The sequence below is a fragment of the Acinonyx jubatus genome, chromosome E4 (genome assembly GCF_027475565.1).
Source record: "Acinonyx jubatus isolate Ajub_Pintada_27869175 chromosome E4, VMU_Ajub_asm_v1.0, whole genome shotgun sequence".
Taxonomy (NCBI): Eukaryota; Metazoa; Chordata; class Mammalia; order Carnivora; family Felidae; genus Acinonyx; species Acinonyx jubatus.
The window spans coordinates 26,510,334-26,533,905 of record NC_069395.1 but is presented as its reverse complement, the minus strand read 5'-3'; the positions used below and the strand labels follow the sequence as shown (position 1 = coordinate 26,533,905).

Genomic DNA, 23,572 nt, shown 5'->3' with positions numbered 1-23,572 from the left:
TGGGTGAGCCTCATCCAATCATCTGAAGACCCAAACAGAACAAAAAAGGCTGGGTAAGAGGGAATTTTGCCTGCCGAACTGATGAGCTGAGACATTGGTCTTCTGTCTTTGGAGTCTAACTGAAACATCAGCTCTTCTTGGGTCTCAAGCTTCCTAGCTTTTGGACTGAAACTTACAGCATTGGCTCTCCCAGTCCTCAGGCCTTGAGACTTGGACTGGTACTACATCATCAGCTCTCCTGGGTCTCTAGCTTGCTGACTTGCTCTTGGGACTTATAATCATGTGAGCCAATTCCTTACGATAAATTTCTTTAAAATATGGTTCTGTTTCTCTAGAGAACCCTAGAAGTGGGAGTGCTTCTCTAACAAATACCCAAATATGTGGAAGTGGCTTTAGAAATGGGAACTGGGTAGAGGCTGGCAGATTTTTGACATGCATGCTCGAAATATGGATGTCAAGGGCGATTCTGGTGAGGTCTCAGATGGAAATGAGGAACACGTTACTATAAACTGGAAGAAAAGTGATCTTTGTTATAAAGTGGAAGGAATTTGGCTGAACTATGTTCTAGTGTTTTGTGGAAGATGGAACTTTCAAGCAATGAAATTGGATATTTAACTGAGAGGATTTCCAAGCATAGTATTGAAGGAATGGCTTGGTTCATTCCAAATGGTTGACTCTTATAGTAAAATATGAAAGGAGAAAGATGGATTGAAAAAGGAATTATTAGGCAAAAAGGAACCAGAACTTGAAGATTGGGAAAATTATCAGCCTATCCATACTGTAAAAAAAAAATGAGAAAACTTGATCTGAAGAGAACACTAAGGGTGTGGCTAAACAGCCATTTGATAAAGAGATCTTAGATGGGGGCACCTGGGTGGCTCAGTTGGTTAAGAGTTTGGCTCTTGATCTTGGCTGAGATCATGATCTCACGTTTTATGAGTTCAAGCTCTGCATCAGGCTCTGCACCATCAGTGTAGAGCCTGCTTGGGATTCTGTATCTCCTTCTCTCTGCCCCTCACCTGCTTATGCTCGCTCTCTCTCTCTCTCTCAAAATAAATAAACTTAAAGGGAGAGAGTGAGATCCTAGTTGTAACTCATGGACTTAATCAGCCACTTCAGCAGAAGCCAGGCATAGAGATGTGATTATTCTAGCAAAGACACTGCCAGTGTGAACTAAGGAGGACAGAGAAAACAAAATGAAGGAAAGCTGTTGGACTTTTTAGATACTACAGAACAGGACCATAGAGATATTTATCAAATGTGTGATATTCTTTAAGAAAAGGGAAAAACAACCCCTCAAGTAATTGAGATTATCAGGGCTGCTTTCTTGGTTTCAAAAGGTGGGTCCATTGCATTGGTTTCAACAGGCCAGAGAGCTTCTGACTAAAGCCTTGGGTGTGGGAGTCCAGAAGGCACGGCATTGACCCAAAGAAGATTATTCTCAAGTTAAGATCTAATGGAATTTGGCTTGCTAGGTTTTGGACTTGCTTAGGACTTATCACCCATTCCTTCCTCTGGATTTCTCCCAATTATTTATTTAAAAAAATTTTTTTAATGTTTTTCTTTATTTTTGAGACAGAGAGAGACAGAGCATGAGCAGGGGAGGGGGAGAGAGAGAGAGACACAGAATCCGAAGCAGGCTCCAGGCTCCAAGCTGTCAGCACAGAGCCCGACATGGGGCTCGAACTCACAGACTGAGATCATGACCTGAGCTGAAGTCAGACGCTCAACTGACTAAGCCACCCAGGTGCCCTGAATTTCTCCTACTTATAATGCCTATGCCTGTCCCTCATTGTATTTTGGAAGTACCTAATTTGTCTGATGTCACAGGTTCACAGCTGAAGAGGAATTTTGTCTCAGGATGAATATACCTCAAACATGTATACCTGATTTAGATGATATTTAGATGAGACTTTAGACTTCAGGGTTAATACTAGAATGAGGTAAGACTTTTGGGCTCATTGGTATAGAATCAATGTATTTTGCATGCAATAAGCCATGAATTTGGTGGGGAGCAAGCATGGAATGCTATGGACCAAATTGGGTCCACCGCCCAAATTAATATGCTGAAGCCCCAGCTCCCAATGTGACTGTATTTGGAGTAGGGAAGTAATCAAGGTTAAATGAGGTCATAACGGGAGGCCCTCACAGGTTTAGTGCCCTGTAAGAGGAGACACCAGAACTCTCTTTCTCCCCATGGTGTGAGGAAACAATGGGAAGGCAGCCATCTATAATGCAGGAAGAGAGCTCTTACCAGAAACTGACCCTGTTGGACCTTGATCTGGAACATCCCAGCCTCCAGAACTGTGAGAAATAAATTTCTAGTATTTAAGCCACCCCGTCTATGGTATTTTGTTATGGCAGCCCAAGCTAACCCATTCTTTGTTATGGTAACCTGAGCTGACTAACACAATCTCTAATGATAGGAGACGAGGAGAGGTCTCTAGGCCTCCAGAGGGTGGACTGAAGGGCTCTGGAAGGGCCTCAGAGCCCAGGACACAGAATCTCATTATTCTTCTGATGTCCTTGGTGCAAACCAGGGAGCTGCTGCCTGCCCTAGAACTCCAAGCCATTCCCAGGTAGAAATGGGCACTCAACACCATCATGGTTATACCAATTCAAGACTCTTTTCTCGGACTGAAAGGTTTTGGTACTGTTGTTGAGACATCTTCCCAGTTGTAGGGGGGAATGTTATAAATGAAGAGGCAACATTTTACAATTACAATTATAAAATTGTTTCCCAGAGGTTAGGAAAAAAACCAAAAATACCTTTGTTGGAGCTTACTTATAAAAAGCATCATTCACGTGGCTGTTTTCATCCTAATATGTTCAATTTCATCATCTTCTATAAAGATCATCATGACTCCCAAGTATTCAACTAATCTGTACATATTTATAAACCATTGCAGGGTTGATTTGACTGTCTTTCGTTATCAAACCTGTCAAATTCCCTTCAGTGAAATGAACAGCGGTGTAATTTCTGATCTGTGGGCAGTGTCTGGGAGGAGGGTAGGGTGTCTGTGGCTGGCAACCTACTGGCCAGCCAAACTGGAAAATCAGCTTTTCAGAAGTTTCCTCCTGACTCCTCCTAGGCCATTTATCTCAGATTATCCTCCACCTGCACTCCCCAGGTTAGGGGAGGGCAGAGGAGAGAAAAAATATTAAGGTTTGGGATGGACTACCATTGAGTATATTTGTAATTAGTTCCAAGTTCTGGCAACAGAGGACAGGGACAGAGGCATTATTGTGTTTTTTCAGCACCCAGCAAGCCATAGTAGCCACAGCAGCAGCCATATTCTTAGCTCTCCTGATCCACATGGCACAGCCATTGGACAAGACTTGGGACAACGAGAGCCTTACATGCTGTCCCACCCCTCTGGCATGTTCATGTGTGCCTCCTGACGTGACCTAATTGTCCTCCACCAGCTGCCTCTGATATATGGGAAGGTCCCCTGGCGAATACAAGGTGTGGGCACAAAGGGTGGCACTGTTTCCCAGAATCTGAGAATAATCCTATTGGATCCAGGCAGCTAGTGCTGGGCAATGGCTCAGAGTTCCCAAGGAAGTTCAATAAAGTAGAAATTAAGTTATTGCAGACATGAGCTAGGATGGGGACTTGGGGAGCCTACTCACAGAATGTTAATGAAGGTAGGTAGCAGAATATGCTACCCTAAAATATGGCATGTTGGCAAAGGATTACATTGAGCTGAAGGCAAGTGAGAAGAAGCAGACACGAGAAAAGCTCCGACTTCCCCTTGTTTGCCTAAAAGCAGGACATAAATTTGTAAAGGTGTCCCCCCTCCCTGCTCTACCAGGAAGAACAGAGGTCAATGACTGGAGACAACTCTAGACCCTTATCAGCCCAGAGATGGCACCAGAGCAACCTATTTAACAAACTTTACTGAAACTTTATCAGCCATTAGTTCTCTCACATATTGACCTTCCCACCAACTGCTGCCTTAGAAACTCAAAGTCCTTTTCCTTTCTCTCGGCACTTCCCTAAAAATTTATTTTTAAGCTGCTGTATAAACCCAAGTCCTAACCACCTCTTTGAATTACTCATCATTGGGTACTCCTGTGCGTATGCTCAAGGCACATGTTAATAAACTTCCGTTTTTGTTTTGTTAATCTGTCTTCTACCGGCCTAATTTACAGGGCCCCTACAATAAACCTAATATGGGTAGAGGGAAAACAGTTTTCCTCCTCCACTTTAGGGAAACGCAAGGGCCCCTGGGCTCCTTAAGAAGACGAGGGGAGGTTGACCCCCTGAGAAAGAGCCTTCTGAGTTGTAGAGGTGAAGGAGAGATTTCAGCTTCTGCTGATGAATGGGTAAGGCACATATAAATAACTGTAAGCTTGAGATCTTAATTTTGAGTTAATAATGCAGGGTTTTGATTGTTTGGGCCATATACCCTACTTAGACCCCTAGAATGAGTTCTAGCATTATGCACTATCTGTACTACTCCCTGTCCTCATATCCTCCCCTATCCTGAGGCATACTTGGATGCAGGTGGATTGTCAGTCTCCCTTTGAAAGACTCATTTCCAGTTGGCATAGAGAAAGTTCACAGAGGGGTGCCTGGCTGCCCCCGTCAGAAAAGCATGTGGACTCTTGATCTCAGAGTTGTGAGTTCGAACCACACATTGGATGTAGAGACTACTTGAATAAACTAAAAAAGAAAAGAAAAGAAAGAACGTCCCCAGAAACTGCCATCTGAATGATGCCTCTAGAATGAGCAATGATGTGGCCTGACCCATTTTTGCTTTTTAAATCTGTGCCCCGTCAGTGAAGCACCAAAGTCACCCCACTCCCTTCCCCAAGGCCTAATCTTTGATACTTAGATCACTCTCATCACCCATTCTGGGGCCTTGCCTGCTATCTTTGGAGAGAAATGTAATCTCAACCCATCCTTCACTTTTCGGGAGGTATTAATTTAGGTATCCAGTATCAAGGACTCCTTTCCTTCTAGGTAAGACATTTTAAATTCGGAGTCAAAATTACCTTTCTTTTCTTCAAAATTCTGTTGAAGACTCAGGCATTCTAGGATTAAATCCCTGATCAAACCAGCCAAGTGGTAGTCATTGAACACTGCCCCTTTCTTGGGATTCGCTACCGACTTAACACATTCATCTTTGATCTTAGGCTTTGGTTTCTCATACTCAATCTTGGTTTGAGTTTTCTCCGGAAGTGACTGTACTGCTTTCATTAGGTATCAAGCTATGAGATGGAAAAGGCCTCATGTAGTCCTGCCTTGAGATCAAACCAACAGAGTTTTCCAACGTCCATTGTATGCGAGACGCAGTCCTAGGATGAGTACTGGAAGATGAGCAAATGGACACAGTGAGTTGGAGGCTACCCCTGCCCTCAAGTAGTTTATAGCTAGCTGGAGAGAGAGACACAATCAAGTGTAGAGTGAACTGATAAGATATCAAGATAGCAATAAGATAGAATTGAGAAGGAAGCCTGAGAATGTTCAAAGATGATAAAGTCAATACAGGTAATAACAGAGGCAAGGGAAAATAAACCTTGAAGTGAAGGCACAATCGGCCAGGCAAAAAGGAGAAAGAATGACCTTAGACAATGTTATAAACAAAGATACAGTCGGTTCTGCTGTCAGGCTTGTTTTGAAAACATGAATTTGTTCCAATCTGATTCATATATTAGGGAGCAATTTGAACATGATGTGATTCTTGTATTTGCTTATGCTTGATTTTGCCCTGGAAAACATTAGGCAGAGAAAAACGCACCCAGCTGAACCAAGCAGGGTGGGAATACATAAAATGTAGACAAGCACACCCCTCAAATGTCTGCCCCCACCTAAGTTCACGGTGTTACAAACCATACCCTTTGGTATCTGGTGTCATTTTCTTTCCAATCTCAGATAACCCCCCTTTAACACTTCACAGTAACCCAGAAGTTTGTGCCCCTTCCAACATCCACTTCCATATGCAAAATTCAAATCTGCGTTGAGGTATAATGCTATATTTATTGTGGTGTTTACGTATTTCTCAACTATTTAACATGTATAAACCGTACTACCATTTTATCAGGCCCCTCTCTTTCATTGTTGTTACTAACAGAGTGTTTGGGTATTGTGCCTTCTAACCTCACTTTTCCCTTAAGCCCGTGGTTTTCATTGCACGGCATTTGTATAGTGTGGTTATTTTTAGTAGCATATGTTGTGTTACGGCACAACTGGCCATACAGGTTTGGGTACTAAAAATAATACTGGGAAAACTGTGGGTAAATGATTAGGATTATAACTGAATTTATGTAGGAGAATTTAAGACTAAAAGCTGATGTCAGATCCATTCATTCTTTTAAATTTTTTTTTTCAACGTTTATTTACTTTTGGGACAGAGAGAGACAGAGCATGAACGGGGGAGGGGCAGAGAGAGAGGGAGACACAGAATCGGAAACAGGCTCCAGGCTCTGAGCCAGCAGCCCAGAGCCTGACGCAGGGCTCGAACTCACGGACCGCGAGATCGTGACCTGGCTGAAGTCGGACGCTTAACCGACTGCGCCACCCAGGCGCCCCATCCATTCATTCTTTTATGCATTCATTTGACAAAAATTTGTTGGGTGCCTACTACGTGCCAGACTTTGTTGTAGGCGCTGGAGTTTGGCAGTGAACAGAAGGGGCAAAAATCCCTGCGGGTTTACATCCTAGCTGAAGAGAGGGACAAACACAAGGTAAATAAAAAAATGTATATCATATGTTAGATAATAATGGATGCTGGGGCACCTGGATGGCTCAGTTGGTTGAGTGTCCGACTTCAGCTCAGGTCATGATTTCATGGTTTGTGAGTTCAAGCCCCATGTCAGGCTAGCTACTGTCAGCCTGTCAGCGCAGAGCCCACTTCAGATCCTCTGTCCCCCTCTCCCTCCGCCCCTTCCCCACTTGCACCCTCTCTCTGAAAAAATAAATAAAAACATTAAAAAAGAGAGAGAGATCCTAGATAGTAATCAATGCTAAGAAGAAAAAAAATAAAACAGGAAAGTCGATATAATATCTCAGGGGCTGGGTTTGGACATGTTGTCAATATCATTTATTGCTGTATAACAAATTATCTCCAAACTCTACAGCCAAAGACAATAAACATTTACTGTCTCACACAGCTTCTGAGGGTAAGAAGGACAAGAGGAGCTTAAGCAGTGATTCTGGCTCAGGGTCTTTCATGAAATCACAGTCAAGGCATGGGCTATCAGTTTCCATGCTCAACCTACACGGCTCTTGGCAAGAGACCTCAGTTCCTCGCCTGTCTCCATAGGACTGCTCATGACATGGCAGCTCGCTTTACCTAGAGAGAATGACTCGAGAAAAAGAGATGGCATGCCCAAGGTGCAAGTTGCAGGCTTTTATAACCTAACCTCAGAAGTGGCATATCATCCCTTCTGCTGCCACACAAACGAGCTCTAGTACGATATGGGAAGGGATGACGGGAAAACATGGGAGTATGGGGATCAAGAGACAATCATTAGGGGACATTTTGGATACTGACTCTGATAGTGACCAAGGAAGTCTTCATTAAGAAAATGACCTTTGGATTAACCCTCGAAGGAAATGAGGGAGGTAGCCATAAGGATATCTGGGGGAAGGTCGTCCTATGTGGGCGAAACAGCATGAACAAAAACACAGGCCTGGTGTGTTGGAAGGACAGCAGGGCTCAACGAGCTGCAGCGGAGTGAACGAGAGGGAAAGGAAGAGAAGAGGTCAAAGAGGTGACAGGGAAGGGGAATGCTTTCCTCTTCACCCGGAGTGAAATACGACTTTTGAGGAGAGAAGTGACATGATCTGACTTAGGATTTAACGGATGAGAATAGACAAGACGAGAGGGAAGCAAGAGCAGGAGCAGGAAGGTAAGTTGGGAGGTGAGAGATAGTGGTAAGAGGCGATGGTTGGGAGGTGAGAGATGATGGTGGTCTGAATCTGGAAACATTTGGAAGGTAGAATACTCCGGACTTGCTCATGGGTTGGCTGTGGGGCATAAGAGGAAGAGGAGTCAAAGATAACACTAAAGTTTTTTGTTCATGTAGCTGGAAGAATGGAGTTGCCATCTGTCTATGTTTGGTAACACCGAAGAAGGATCAGCGTTAAGGCGAACACAGGCATTCAATTTTGGACACGTTAAATTTGAAATGCCTGTTAGACATCCAGGTGGAGATGTTGGACGGACGATTGGGTAATCAAGGTTAGAGGTACGAGTTGAAGAATCACCAGAGACAGATAGGACTGAAAGCTGTGAGGCTGAATAAAATCCCCAAAGGAGTGAATATGGATAGAAAACTGAGTATCTCAGAGCACCCCAACGTTTAGGATGGAGGTGTCGCAAAGAAGACTATGAAAGAGTGGCCAGAAAGGCGGGAATCAGGCCAGGTAAGCGTAGTACCCTATAAGCCAAGGGAAAACGTCTTTCAAGGAAGTCTTAGAAGATGCTCTTTGTCAGATGCTGCTGACAGGATGGGAACGGTCCCCTGATGTGGCATGTGGAGCTCGTTTGCTACATGGCCAGAACGGTTTTGGTGGAGTGGTGGAGGCAAAACCCTCACGGGGGTGGATTGAAGGTCGTACGAAAGGAGATAAATTGGAGACTGAGTATTCTTTCAAATAATCTTGTGTGAAGGGAGGGAATGAGTTGGGGTCATAACTGGAGGGGAAAATGGAATCAAGAGAGGGTTTTTACTTTATTATTATTATTATTTATTATTTTGTGTCCAAAATCAGTTTGTTGGGATAGTTTCCCACTCATGTTGATTTAGGGTACTTTTACTGCCGCTCCTGTCTGAGGGAGCATCCTTGTGTAAGCCTTCCTTTTCCTCCTTTCAGTTGGCACAGGACGGTGGAGCAGCCCACACACAAAACCACCGTTGGTGCGTGGCTGAAGACAGTGGTGATTTTGTAGCACGCTGAGTACTTCATGTCCATGAAGGAGGAGTTGGGGCTCTGGACCAGGCACTTCTTGTGCTTCCTCTTCTCCTCTTCTGGGGATGGGCGCAGGAGGTCCTTTGTGAGCGGTATGTTGTTGGGGGCAGGACATCACTGCCAGAAAGGCAAGAGAGGGTTTTTTAAAGACGGGAGATAGTGGCACCTGGGTGGCTCAGTTGGTTAAACACGGGACTCTTGATTTCATCTCACGGTTTGTGAGATCGAGCCCTGAATCGGACCCCATGCTGACAGCCTGACAGCATGGAGCTTGCTTGAGATTCTCTCTCCCTCCCTCTCTCTGCCCCTCCCCTGCTCGCTCGCGCTCTCTCTCAAAAATAAATAAATAAACCTTAAAAACATCACAACAGGATATATAGCAGCGTGTTCCTCCTAAGGGAAACACTGATGAAACAGGAGAGACAGAAGAGAACTGTGGGCGCAGAATCCTGAGTGGGTGAGAGTAGATAAGACCTAGTGTATGAGCAGAGGGGTTTTCCTCATCCTGGAGCACAGACAGCGTATCCACACAGCACGGAGGAGGCAGAGCGTATGGGCACAGGAGCGGAGAGGTGGATGGAGTAGGGCCCTTGACTCAGAGCGAGGATGAAGGAGGACGCGTTGGAGTTTGGGAGGAAGGAGAGAGAGAGGTGAAAGCGTTGTCCAGGAGAGCGGGAAACATGGCATGTTTGCTATGTAGCACCAAGAGTCACGTGTGATAAATGGGCATGGGTTCAGAGCTGAGCAGTCAGCATAGCTGTGTATGGTTCCCAGCCACGTTCAGCTGCTGGGAACAGGTGCAGAGTGGGAGAAGAGGTTGGGTTTAACCAAAGTTATCGTTTGACAATGAGTAAGAGCTCTCATGGCTCTCCCGAAGTACGTTCCTGTGGCTCTGAGGACCACATGTTCTGGTTTGCCCAGGATAGTGCCAGTTTATGCCTGGTTTCCCAAGGTGATTAGTAATAGTGTTCCCTTTCACTTTCAAAACTGTTAGATTTGGGTAACAAATGAAATGATCATTCTACTTTGAGCAACATAGGGCCCCGGAGGTTTTCTCAACAGAGACTGCATCGTTGTTTTTAATGTTTATTTATTTTTGGCAGAGAGAGAGAGAGAGAGAGAGAGAGAGAGAGAGAGCATGAGCGGGGGAGGGGCAGAGAGAGAGGGAGATACAGAATCCGAAGCAGGTTCCAGACTCCGAGCTGTCAGCACAGAGCCTGACGTGGGGCTCGAACCCACAGACCATGAGATCATGACTCAAGCCCAAGTCGGACGCTCAACCGACTGAGCCACCCAGGCGCTCCTGTTTGACTTTTAAAAAACACTAAATAGATTGCAAATTCCTTGAGGTCAGTGTCCTGTTTTTATGCCTTCTGTGCCCCATGGCGAGCATAACTTTTAAATGTGGTCTTCTTGTGTCTTGGTTAATCCAGCAAAAACACAGGTGACTCAAGACTAGAGGATAATCCCAATTTTAGGCAAATTCTCCTCAATCTCAAAACAAAGGAAGGGGTTGGAGGCAATTGACACACCAAGGGGACCTTTCATAATTCTGCTCAGGGTTATGGGGGCAGGGTAGGTAAGAGTAGAAGGGAGGCCAGTCAAGACTCAGAACTGTGCAGGGGGCAGATTGACCTAAGGAAGGACTTGAAACTAAAATGTCCCGGTTATCTGTTGCTGCCTAACAAAGTAACAAATCACCCTGAAATTTAATGACGTAAAGCATCAGCCATAGCTTCGCTCTCTCTCTCGCTGTTTCTGTGGGTCAGGAATTTGCAAGGGGTTGGTGTGAGAAGTAAGGGAAATGATTCATTTTCAGAAATACTAAAGAAAAGCGGTACTGTCCAGCTAACAGTACATTTACAACCTGCTGGAAATATGTACAAACCCCCCACCCCGACAGTGGAATCCCAAACCTTTAGACACTTCACTTCCTGGTTATTCTTCTTCCCCTCTCCTTTACGCGGGCTTATTTTCGTGGGCTTTGCAATGAGCTTGTGTCGTAGAAGAAAGGGAGGAGGGACTGAAAGTTTCTGCGTCACCTCAGGGAATGTATGTTTGTTCCAATCAGACTCCCTTTTTGCCTTATGGGCATAGGCGACTTCCCGATAAGGCTGTAACCTCTGTAGTACTAAGCCAATGAGAAACCAGGGAGGGACTTGCCTCTGTAGTACTTAGCCAATGAGGAGCCGGGGAGAGATTTGCACACTAGGAGATAAATTGTCTGCTGTAACTTCTCCGAGTGTGTCTGTCCATCAGACACCCGCTCTTGCAAAAACATCAATTAAAGCCTCGCTTCAATGTGCTCTGAGTCTCTGCCTCCCTCCTTTGATTGAGTCAGTGGGCTTATTTTTCCCAGTTGTTGGGCACTTGTGGCTTGGGATCTTTTCTATGGTTGTAGTCAACTGGCTAGAGCCGGAAAAGTAGGGGATCTGAAGAGTTTGGGGCTGGTGAAGCACCTCACTCTCTTCATGTAGTCACAGTGCCTTTCCATGTGGTCTCCTGCTTGGGCTGATGTCAGGTGGCCTCAGGGTAATCAGACTGCTTTCATGGTGGCTGAAAACTTCCAGGATGAATGTTCTGGTGACTTAGCTTGGAAGTCACAGTGTTACTACTGTCCTACGTCTGCCCAGTGTCAAAGGAAGAGGGCGTAGACTCACTTCTCAACGGGAGGAGTGTCAAAGCCACTTTATGAGATCACATGGGATGGGCAATGTCGTTTGACCCATTTTTGGAAGATATAATTGTGACACAAAGTAGGGGTTCTTCTACCTTCCTTCCTTCCAAGGAGTCTTGTTGGAAGGCTGAAGACACCATACTTTTATTTGTTAACCTTAACCATTTTTATGTTAAAAATCTTTCTGCAAATGGAACTTGGCACGTAGCTCCCCCCCGCCTTTTTAAAAAATGTTTTATTTATTTTTGAGAGAGTGACTGAGGGTGAGTGAGGGAGGGGCAGAGAGAGAGGGGGAGACAGAGATTCCGAAGCAGGTTCCAGGCTCTGAGCTCTCAGCACGGAGCCCGACAGTGGGCTCGAACTCACAAATTGCGAGATCACGACCTGAGCCAGAGTCAGGCGCTTAAGCGACTGTAGCTCCCCTTCCTGATAGGTGGTGGTGAGTGCAGAGAGTTTGCTCCGTGTCCACAGGGTTTAGAGGAGGATAGAGATGATAGGCTGTACCTCCTCAGCGAGAACCTTGACGTTACGATGGGAACAAACTGCTCCATCTCAGCAGTTGGGGAAGGTTATCAGTATGATATCACGTGACACATTAGGTTTTACCCACGTGGAACAAATGACCACACGCCTAGTGGCTTAAGACAACACACAGTTGCTATCATACAGCTTCCACGGGTCAGGAGTCTGGCATGTTTTAGATCCTCTGCTCATGGGGCCACAACACAGAAATCAAAGGGTCAGCTGGTTTGTTTTCATCTGGAGGCTCGCCTGCAGAAAGGCCCATTTCTGGCGCCTGGGTGGCGCAGTCGGTTAAGCGTCCGACTTCAGCCAGGTCACGATCTCGTGGTCCGTGAGTTCGAGCCCCGCGTCGGGCTCTGGGCTGATGGCTCAGAGCCTGGAGCCTGTTTCCGATTCTGTGTCTCCCTCTCTCTCTCTCTGCCCCTCCCCCGTTCATGCTCTGTCTCTCTCTGTCCCAAAATAAATAAACGTTGAAAAAAAAATTTTTTTAAAAAGAAAGGCCCATTTCCAAGTTCACTTGGGTTGTTGGCCGAGTCCACTTCCTTGCACTTGTAGGACTAGCGTCCCCGTGTCCTTGCTAGGTGTTAGCGGGGGACTCCTGTCAGCAGCTAGGTCTCAGGCCCTTTGCCGTGTGGCCTTCACAGGCCACTTGAACATAGTAGCCTGCCCCGTGAGCGCGGAGAGCAAACTGGTGGTTGCAGAGGGGAGTGGGGGAGATGGGCAACATGGGAGGAGGGGAGAGGGAGGTACAGGCTTCCAGTTATGGAATGAGTAAGCCCACTGGGCTGAAAGGTCCAGCACAGGGAATGACACTGCACTAGCCTTCTACGGTGACAGATGGTAGCTGCACTCGTGATGAGCCCAGTGTAACGCGTGTAGTTGGGGAACCACGATGTCGTACAGCTGGAACCAATGTGACATCGTGTGTCAACTATACTCATATATAGGTCAGTGAAAAAAAACTTGGACTGATGCTGGCACACTGTAAAATTTCAGTGAACATCAGATGTCACTAAAAAAGTGAAAAAAGAAAAGTTATGGCCACAAGAAACAAACAAGAAACAGAGCAGCCGACCTCCTCAAGGCCGGCAGTGGAATCAGTTTCATACATCCAATCTCTGACTCTAGGACAGGCCCTGTATCTTTTAATGGCTCACTGAAGGGCACTTGGGTGGCTCAGTCAAACGCCCAACCTCGGCTCAGGGCGTGATCTCAAGGTTTATGGGTTTGAGCCTCCCAGCAGGCTCCCTGCTGACGGGGGCCTGCTTGGGATTCTCTCTCTGTCTCTCTCCCCTTCCCCCACATGCACACCTTGTCTCAAAATAAATAAATAAACTAAAAAAAGGCGGGGGGGTGGGGGGCTCACTTAATTAGGTCATGCCCATCCAGAATAATCTCCCTTTTGATGAACTCAAAGTCATCAGCTGATCCGGAACCTTAAATACATAGGCAGAATCCCTTCACCTTTGTCAGATAACATAACCTAATCTTGAAAGTGAAATCCAGCCTATGCTGGGGTCCCACCTCACTTAAGCACAGAGGATTGATTATAGGGACGTGTACTCTGGGGGATGGAAATGTCAGCGGCCATCGCACTTGATCTTGGGGGATCTTCTGGATGCTGGGTCTCCCATATCAATCAGGTTACAACTTTTTGAAACAGGAAGGGAATGTGGTATCCTTAAAGGGACCTAGAAAGGTGACCTAGAGGGAAGAATCCTCTGTCCTCCTTAGCTTCTGGTATGGATCACATATAGCATGGCTCACCCTAGGGGTGTGCTTATGACTCCCAATTAGTAACTAACAGAAAAGAAATTATTTTTTAAAAAGCAATTAATAAAGATGGGGCACCTGGGTGGCTCAGTCAGTTAAGCGTCCGACTTCAGCTCAGGTCATGATCTCACGGTTCATGGGGTCAAGCCCAGTGTCGGGCTCTGTGGTGACAGCTCAGAGCCTGGAGCCTGCTTTGGGTTCTGTGTCTCCCTCTGTGTCTGCTCTTCCCCCCACTCACACTCTGTCTCTCTCTCTCTCTCAAAAATAAATAAACATTAAAAAAAATTTTTTTAAGCAATTATTAAAGAGATAGAGAAAAATAAAAATAAACAGAAAATTGAAACTGTAATAAAAGATGAGATAAAAAGAGGGCAACCATAAAACTAAAAGTGATAAAGAGTAACAAAAAAAATCATTGGGGGGCGCCTGGGTGGCTCAGTCGGTTGAGCGTCTGACTTCAGCTCAGGTCATGATCTCGCGGCTTGTGAGTTCAGGCCCCGTGTCGGGCTCTGTGCTGATAGCCTGGAGCCTGCTTCGGATTCTGTGTCTCCTCCTCTCTCTGCCCCTCCCCTGCTCATGCTCTGTCTCTCTGTCTCTCAATAATAAATCAATGTTAAAAAAAAAAAAATTAAAAAAAACAATCATTGAGAACAAGCACTTTAAATGAAAAAAAAAGAGGTATAAAATAGTAAGAAAAGACAAAGCACATTACGAACAATTGAATTGTGCCAAATCACTTCAAATCGAAGACTGAATGATTAAAGGGACCAAAAGCTAAAATGATACAAGTGAATAAAACATAAGAAACAAGTAAACGAGCCACCATAGTAAGTGTCTAAATATGGAGCAGCCTATTCAGGAGCTCAGTGGCCTCATGCTGAGTTAGCCAGAATTCTTCAAGCTGAAGCAACCCTGAAATCCAACACATGCTTGTGAGTGTCTTTCTCAACGAGGGTTCCTCCTCTGAGCCGCAGAACACCGGAAGTTATCTGAGTTACTGTTTTCTCAATTCTGCCCCAAAATGGTACATAACTAGTACCCAGCAGTTACACTACTAGGCATTTATCCACGGGAACCAGTGTGCTGTTTCGAAGGGACACATGCACCCCCGTGTTTATTGCAGCACTATCGACAACAGCCAAAGTATGGAAAGAGCCCACATGTCCATCGATGGATGAATGGATAAAGAAGATGTGGTATATATATATATACAATAGAGTATTACTCGGCAATCAAAAAAGAATGAAATCTTGCCATTTCCGACTCTGTGGATGGAACTGGAGGGTATTATGCTAAGCGAAATTAGAGAAAGACAAACATCATATGACTTCACTCATCTGAGGATTTTAAGAGACAAACCAGATGCACATAAGGCAAGGGGAGCAAAAATAATATAAAAACAGGGAGGGGGACAAAACATAAGAGACTCTTAAATATGGAGAACAAACTGAGGGTTCCTGGAGGGGTTGTGGGAGGGGGGATGGGCTAAATGGGCAAGGGGCATTATGGAATCTCCTCCCGAAATCACTGTTGCACTATATGTTAACCAATTTGGATATAAATTTAAAAATAAATAAATAAATAAATAAATAAATAAATAAATAAGATGAAACATACATGCATAGAAAAGGCCAGTCTTGAGAATGCATAAGAAAAAAAAAAAAAAAAGATGGCTTAATAAAATATACCTAGGTTGAGAATAAAAAAAAAAAAAAAAAACCACAGCAAAGAAGTTAATTCATTGTATACAGCTTCATTCTCTCACCAAACTAGCTGATCTATGTCAAAAAGTATGCAACCAAGAAAGGGTTGGTCGATCTGGCACATGGTTCTGTGATATTTTTGAGAGATGAGTTTTAGGTGAGAAGTGGAAACTGAAGTCAGATTCCTGGGACATTTTCCCCCTCAAGAGTTGTGTGGTCAGGTGATTATGGACTAAAGCACACGAATCACTTTTGATCACTTACTAAATATAAGAAAGGCATCAACAGATGTCCTGACTTCAGAGGAATTCAGAGAAGTAGCAAAGAATATTCATTTATTTGATTTTCTCCATAAGCCTTCTGGCCAAGGGCCCAGGAAGGACTTGTAATTAGTGCCTTTCTAAAAACATAAGCCTCCTTGGGAATGCAAGCTGGTGCAGCCACTCTGGAAAACAGTATGGAGGTTCCTCAAAAAACTAAAAATAGAACTACCCTACGACCCAGCAATTGCACTACTAGGCATTTATCCACGGGATACAGGTGTGCTGTTTCTAAGGGACACATGCACCCCCATGTTTACAGCAGCACTATCAACAGTAGCCAAAGTATGAAAAGAGCCCAATGTCCATTGATGGATGAATGGATAAAGAAGAAGTGGTATATATATACAATGAGTATTACTCGGCAATCAAAAAGAATGAAATCTTGCCATTTGCAACTCTGTGGATGGAACTGGAGGGTATTATGCTAAGTGAAATTAGTCAGTCAGAGGAAGACAAACATCATATGAGTTCACTCATATGAGGACTTTAAGAGACAAAACAGATGAACATAAGGCAAGGGAAGCAAAAATAATATAAAAACAGGGAGGGCGACAAACATGAGACTCATAAATATGGAGAACAAACAGTTACTGGAGGGGGTGTGGGGGGGGATGGGCTAAATGGGTAAGGGGCACTAAGGAATCTGAAATCGTTGTATTAGATGCTAACTAATTTGGATATAAATTTTAAAAAATTAAATTAAAAAAAAACACATAAGGCTCTTGGGACACCTGGGTGGCTCAGTCGGTGGAACGTCCAGCTCTTGATTTCCGCTCAGGTCATGATCTCATGGTTTGGTTCATGGGGTCGAGCCCCACCTCAGGCTCTATGCTGGCAGCATGGAAACTGCTTGGGATTCTCTCTCTGCCCTTCCCCTGATTGCTCTCTCTCTTTCAAAATAAATAAATAAACATTAAAAAAAAAAAATACCAGTTTTCACACTGGTATGGGCCAAAATTGTCTAAAAAGGGAGGACTGATTCTAGAGAAGCCCCACATGCCCCTTTCTTTTCTTCCCCTCCAGCATTTCATATGTGAGAAAACAAATGATGGCCAGCTTCAGTTGTCCTCATCCTGGCCAAGGAGCTCCTACAAAAGTTTTGTTAGACTTCATCAACTCTGGAACAGTCCCACAGGACTCAGCACACCCCAGAAGGTAACCATGGACACACTCTGCTAAATTCCATTCGACTTCTAAGCTGCATGGCCATTGATCACGCTTTCCTTGAAACACTTATTTCCTTGTTGTATTAGTTATACCTGTCGTATAACAAATTACACCAAAACTTTAGTCACCTGAGACAACAAATATTTATGATCTCAGGGTTTCTGTAGGTCAAGAATTCCAGAGCATCTGAGCTGGGTGGATTTGTCCAGAGGCTCTCATGTAGTTGCAGTCGGGACGCTGGCCAAGCTGTGGTCATCTGAAGGCTTGCGTAGTGCTGGGGATTTACCAAAATGGCTCATTCAGATGGCTTTTGGCAGGTGGCCGAAGTTCTTCTCTGGTCCTCAGCTGCAAGCCTCAACCACTCATCATGTGGATGTCTCTGTAGGCTGTTTGTGTGTCCCCACAATATGGCATAACTTCCTTCCTTTATTATTTTCAGAAAGTGGAGGAATGTATAGTCCTTTTATGACCTAAAATATGACCTTTTATGACTACATTTACACATTACCACTTTGCTTGATTCCATTTCTGAGAATAGAGTCATTCAGGCTAGCCCACCATCAAGGGTAGGAGAATTGAGGAGTACTGTAGACCAGGAAAAAACCTTTTCCCTCTACCCTCTTAGATTCATTACCTGAGGCCCTGCAAATTAGACTGACAAAAGACAGATTAACAAGAGAAAAACAAATAGAGTTTATTAACACGGTGTAGAGCTCATACATGAGGGAGAAAGAGTGAACAGTGAAGAGTCATTCAGAAGGGTGGTTAGAATTTAGGCTTGTAGCATCTTAACAAAAACCAATAAATTTGTAGAGAAATGGCAAGCCACAGGAAAAGGGTTTTAGGCTTCTGAGAGTGGCAAACCATGGGAAGGAAAATATATAGGGAAAGCTAATGGAAGATAAGGGTTATTTCAGTGAGGTTTGTTATGTAGATTCCTCTCTGTGCGGTCTCTGGGCTGCTAAGAGTCTCTGGTGATTAAGAACCTAAGCCTGCTTCGAGGCAAATAGTTGGGGAGGGCAGAGAGGTTTTTGTTTGTTTGTTTGTTTGGGGGTGGTTTTTGTTTTGTTGTTTTTTTGTTTTGTTTTGTTTTGGGTTTTTTTTGTTTTTGTTTTTTTTTTGGTGTTTGCTGTTTCTCAGTTGTCTTCAGCTCAAAATAACCCTTATGCCAAAGTGGCATATTTTGGGGTGGCATATTCTGATCCCCTTCAGTATCAGAGAGCTTGTGGACATATTTTAAAGCTGCCACATATTTTTTTGTCTTCTGTAGCTTTAGCTCTCCTGGTTGTCTCCCTATGTCTCTGGCCACTAGCTCTCAATGTCTATCTTTGTATTATTCCTTTGTTCTTTGTATTATTCCTGTTTCTTGAATGCTGGGTTTCTTGGGCCTCTGGGCTTCTCCCTCCACATATTTGCCCTGGGTCACCCTACACTCCTATGTACCACCTTTGGGCTGGAGATTCTCCAACCCAAGTGTTGGCATACGTTTTGTGAAAGGGCCGTATGGCTTAGTAGGCCAAACGTTCTGTATTGCAAATATTCAGCTTTGCTTCTGTAGTGCAAAAGCACCCACAGACAATGCGGATGTGAATGAGCCTGGCTGTGTTCTGGTAATACTTTTATTTGTACAACAGTCTGCTGGCCATAATTTGTTGACTCTTTTTTCTAACTTCTGTGGCCCTCGCAGACCCTTCTTCTGGGCTCCGGAAGAAGATAAATGCCCAGCTGCCTTCTGGGCATTTCTTCTTGGATGCCTCAGAGATAGGTCAAACTCATCTCTTCCTGTATTTATTGTACTCCCTGTATTGAACACGGTATTGTCTTGTGTCCTCTGTCTGGTAAACAGCATTGCCATTTGGTCAGTTGCTGTAGCCTGAGAACTAGAAGGGCTCCCTGCTCATCCCTCTCCCTCGTCTCCCATCTCCAATCAGTCAACAGTTAGTCTACTTCCTAAAGTTATCTCAGATCTATCCCCTTGGTATCTCTACTGCTACTACCCAGTTTAAGCTATCATTGTGTCCTTCCTGAAATACCACAATAGCCTCCGGTGCTAGGCCCCCAAAGATGTCCACATCCTACTTCCCAGAACCTGTGAACATGCCACCATCTATGGCATAAGGGACTTTGCAGATGTAGCCAAATTAAGGGTCTTGAGATGGGAAGATTATCCTGAATTATCCAGGCTGGCCTGATATAATCACAAAGTTCCATATAACAGGCAGGAAGGTCAGATGAGGGAGAGAATGTGACAATGGAAGATTTGCAAGATGGCCCTTGAAGGTGGCAGAAGGGGCTATGATCTGCAAGAATGCAAGTGGCCTCTGGAAGTTGGAAAAAGACAAGGAAAGTGATTTTCTACTTGAACCTCCGGAAGGTTCCAGCTCTGCCGAAATCTTAGCTTTAGCCCACGAGTCCGACTTTGGACCTCTGACCTCCAGAACTATCACAAAATACAGTTGTGTTGTTTTAAGCCACTAAATTTGTGGGAATCTATTATGGCGGCAATAGAGACTGAATAACCTCCTCACCCTCCCTCCAGTCGTGCTCTGTTCTCCACCCCACCCCGAACACAAACAGGATCTGTCACATCCCCATTGAAAACACTCCCATGACTTGCCCACATCCTCAGAATAAACTCCAGGCTCCTTGCAAGACTTCATCACGGGTCCCCAGCAGTTTATGCCCCGCAAATTCATGCAGGGAATTTCACATCGTGTCGTCTCTCCATGAGACAAATGTTCTGTCTGTTCAGGACCTGTTTACCTTCCGTCTCCCACCTGACTAACTCCTGCAAGTTATCCAGATGCCAGTTCCTCAGAGACAGTCCCTGCCCCCACGCTGAGTTCAGGTCCTCTGTTTGGAGACATTAAAGTAACTGCCCTATCAGACTCCTGGCCTGCTTTATTGCGAGGACTTGTGAACTCAGAGACTGCCCAACTGTCTTGTTCACCACTCGGCGCCGAGCACCTTCCTTGATGGCTGACACACACCAGTACGCGGTGAAGACAGACATGGACCAGCGATGGTCTAGGGAGATTTGGTGGAGGCGGTGGTGAGGGGCTCCAGCACGTGCCGTCTCCCCTTGAGAAAGCTGGGGAAGAAGAGCCCATGGGGGAGAGAGACCCGAGCTGACTCGGGGAGCAGGTGGGAGTCTGAATTGCCCTCATTTCCCTTCCTGCTCGGCCTGGTGGGGAAGACGCCGGGAGGGGGAAAGGGGCGTCACTGCCCTCCCGCTACAATTAGCCGAGACTTTCATTCTTCTACAAAGAGGAGAGAGCAAATCAAAGGGAGATAAAAGTACATGTCCCACAAAGGACATCGAGACGAGGGGGAAGGAAGGGAGGGTGGTGGGACAGAGAGGCAGAGGCAGAGAGAAAGCCCTGCGGCCCAAACAAAAGCCCAGAGCCAGCTGATCCCCGGGATCAGACGGTGGAGACACAAGGACAGGAAGAGAGCAGACCGCGTGGGGATCAGCAGCCCCGTCAGCCAAGGAGGAGAGGGAATGAAGGAAGATAAAACACTGATGTGAATGGCCGGGGAAGAGGGTGGAGAGGGACCCCAAATGGAGTTGGGACAAAAGCATGAAAAGACAAGATTGCCACCATCCCATGAGCACTCCACCCAGGGAAAGCAAAGAGGGGCTGGAGACAAAGGCCGAGAGAGGAAGGTGGAAAGGGAGGGAGCACAGCAGACTGGCCCTGAGCCGGTGACAGGGCTGTGAGCACAGGGGGTCAGCTGAGGCCCTGAAGGGGGAGCGGCAATCAGGGTACTGGCCTATATTTGATGAGAGAATCCTACCTGAGTAGCTTTCTTGTCTTTGAACTTTATATAAATAGAATTTAAGAGATGGACACACAAAAATAATGTGGTCGTGAGCCTTCCAACACAGATGCTTCTGTGTCTGGCTTCTTTCTCTCCACATTATGCTGCACATAGTGTGGATCAGTCATTGTCATTGCTGTATAATATTCCACCATATATATATGTGTGTGTGTGTGTATATATATATATATATATATATATATATATATATATATACTTGTGCATATCCATTCTTGTATCTAGTGGAAAATTTTCATTCAAGTCCACAATCTCTCTCTCTCTCTTTTTTAAGTTTATTTATTTTGAGAGAGAGAGAGAGAGAGAGTGAGCAACAAGGGAGGGGCAGAGAGAGGGAGACAGAGAATCCCAAGCAGGCTCTGCACTGTCAGTGTGGGGCTCAAACTCATAAACTGTGAGATCATGACTGAGCCGAAATCAAGAGTCAGACGCCTACCGGACTGAGCCACCCAGGCACCCCAGGTCCGCAATCTCTTATCTGAAACCTTGAGGCCAGATGTGTTTTAGAATTTTAGAAAGATGGTTAAAAAAAAAAGATGTAAGGCACAAACACTCCGTATCACACAACTCCCAGTGCTGGGTGTATGGAAGTGCCCTGTAACCAGACACATGGATGTTTCTGAAAGGAAATGGATGAACACTCATCCTAGGAATCGCTTCACTTCAGTTCAGGTCAGGTTTTGCCACCAAATGGGTTCCGGCCACATTGGGTTATGCCTCCAAATAAAAGATGACGTTTTTGATGTTCAGGGCTTTTGGAGTTCCGGAACTCAGAACTTGGCATTGTGGAACTTTGGTATACTAGTTCCCAATAAAATTTGCTTCGGGAACCCCTGGCAGAAAGATGAGTTGAAGACCATGTTACGAGTTTCGGCAAAAGTCAGAAACAAAGGTCCGACAACGTTTGAGAGGCGAGACGTGGTCCAGAAGGGATGTCGGAGTCGGCTAAATCGGGCTCAAATCCTGACCCTGGATGAGACAGAGAAGAACCCTGTGTACTGCTGGCCTCTTTAGTTCCCTGATCGCTCGTCCCATCTGACCAGGGTAAAACCTTTGTTTTTATAACTTCAGCCCCTAATCTTGTAAATTGTTGATTATATGTTTTGTATCATTTTAAAGCTCATTTCTTTCTTTTATCCTCTTAATCTGCTGGTCCTCTACTTCTGTGTTACTTATCTTGATGATTCCTTATCTCTATTTTGTTCTTTATAATTTTATATTATGTTTCTCTTATCTCATCTTCTCGTTTTTATTGTTATCGTGCTATTTTGTAGTGACTGAGGAAAGACCCCTGCGTTTTGGGGGAGCAAGGGGTGATCATTTAACCCAGCCCCTCCCTCAGAGCCAGATTGCTCTGTACTTGGGAGCGTTTCTTTCCCCGAGGAGATTTCTGGGTGGTGGGGGAGGTGGTGGGGAGCCCTCAAAATTTAAGCTCGAGCCTTAACCAAGAATTGGTCCCGGGGCTTTTGAAGCCTTGGAAAACACCCAGTCTCAAAGCAGAAGGCTGTGCTCAGTGGTGGAGATTTATTTCCGGTTAAGTGTTTCTTTGTTCTGGGAGACCAGACCCTCGGCGTCAATAACCTGGCACAGACACCCTTCCCCGTCCCCACATGCAGATACCGCTCATCCTTTTACACACTCAAGAATATTCCACGGCAAGGATGCAGCAATGGGTGTTTAAGCTTTCTACTCGCTGCAGAGGCTTCTTTTCTATATGGAAGGAGAAGGCGTTGTTCTTGCAAGTCAGACAGAGGAGTGAGGATGAGGCCCTGTTCTCGCTGTTGCTGCAGGGGCCACAGAGAGGAAGCTGCCAGAAGGAGGGCCAGGCATTCTGTTCTCCCCCACCTAGCAGAGAGGCCTTTGACAGCCAGACTGACATAACCTTAGTGGGGAAGGTTGAGGTCTCCTCATGGGATTTCGCCAGAACCCCGACTTTGGGCAACATACTGCACACGGAGAGGGGCTGGTCAAGCCCTCTCCTCAGAGCTAGGCCAAGTCCTAGACTATCCCTTGTGTCCTAAAGGGGTACACGTTCTGTCAGTTGCCCTGGGAAGGGGAAGACTCCCAGAGAGACCAGGGAGAGGTGGGCTTGAGAGGGCTTTGGCGGGGCACCTGGGTGGCTCAGTCGGTTAAGCGTCTGACTTCAGCTCAGGTCACGATCTCACGATCTGTGAGTTCGAGCCCCGCGTTGGGCTCTGTGCTGTCAGTTCAGAGCCTGGAGCTTGCTTCGGATTCTGTGTCTCCTTCTCTGTCTCTGCCCCTCCCCCACTCATGCTCTGTCTCTCTCTATCAAAAAATGAATAAATGTTAACATTAAAAAAAAAGAGAGAGAGGGCTTTGGGGCCCCAAGGACTCCCTGGAAGAAAGCTTGGACACCCCCTTCTTTGAGGAAGAGAAAGGCAGGCCTGAGAAGCAGGAAACGGGCGAGAATGGGGCTGTGGGGGGCTCAGGGTCTGTAGCTCCATGACAGTCCCGTTTCCCCACATCCCGGTGCTCCTCCCAGGGTCCCAAGCCTTCCCGCTTTTGTCTGAAGGGTCCCACCAGATTCCAGTTCTGCCGTGAGCATTTAGGGAGCAGCCCGTGCGCTGCCCCCCAGCACAGAGCAGCAGATGGGGAGACCACCCCTGCCGGCCTCCCAGGTCAG

At 45.6% G+C, this 23,572-nt stretch overlaps 2 protein-coding genes across 9 annotated transcripts in view; one reads left to right on the top strand and one right to left on the bottom strand.

The window, feature by feature from the left end:
* Positions 1-23,572, top strand: part of SNRPE (small nuclear ribonucleoprotein polypeptide E) — a 141,851-nt gene that overhangs the window by 106,198 nt on the left and 12,081 nt on the right. For 2 of the 8 annotated variants that reach the window (XM_053209780.1, XM_027074779.2), the window contains exons 6-7: positions 16,945-17,076; positions 18,776-21,092. In XM_053209780.1, coding sequence (XP_053065755.1) covers positions 16,945-17,076; positions 18,776-18,965 — 322 coding nt within the window. In that variant the 3' untranslated portion in view covers positions 18,966-21,092. Of the gene's footprint in view, positions 1-16,944; positions 17,077-18,775; positions 21,102-21,772; positions 21,973-23,572 lie in introns of those variants that run through there. The other 6 variants (XR_008293369.1, XM_053209784.1, XM_053209782.1 and 3 more) reach the window with 6 other exon arrangements.
* LOC106972870 (40S ribosomal protein S27-like) lies at positions 8,722-9,110 on the bottom strand. The gene has a single exon (XM_015069890.3). The coding sequence runs from the start codon at positions 8,924-8,926 to the stop codon at positions 8,768-8,770; it is 159 nt and encodes a 52-aa protein (XP_014925376.2). The 5' UTR covers positions 8,927-9,110; the 3' UTR covers positions 8,722-8,767.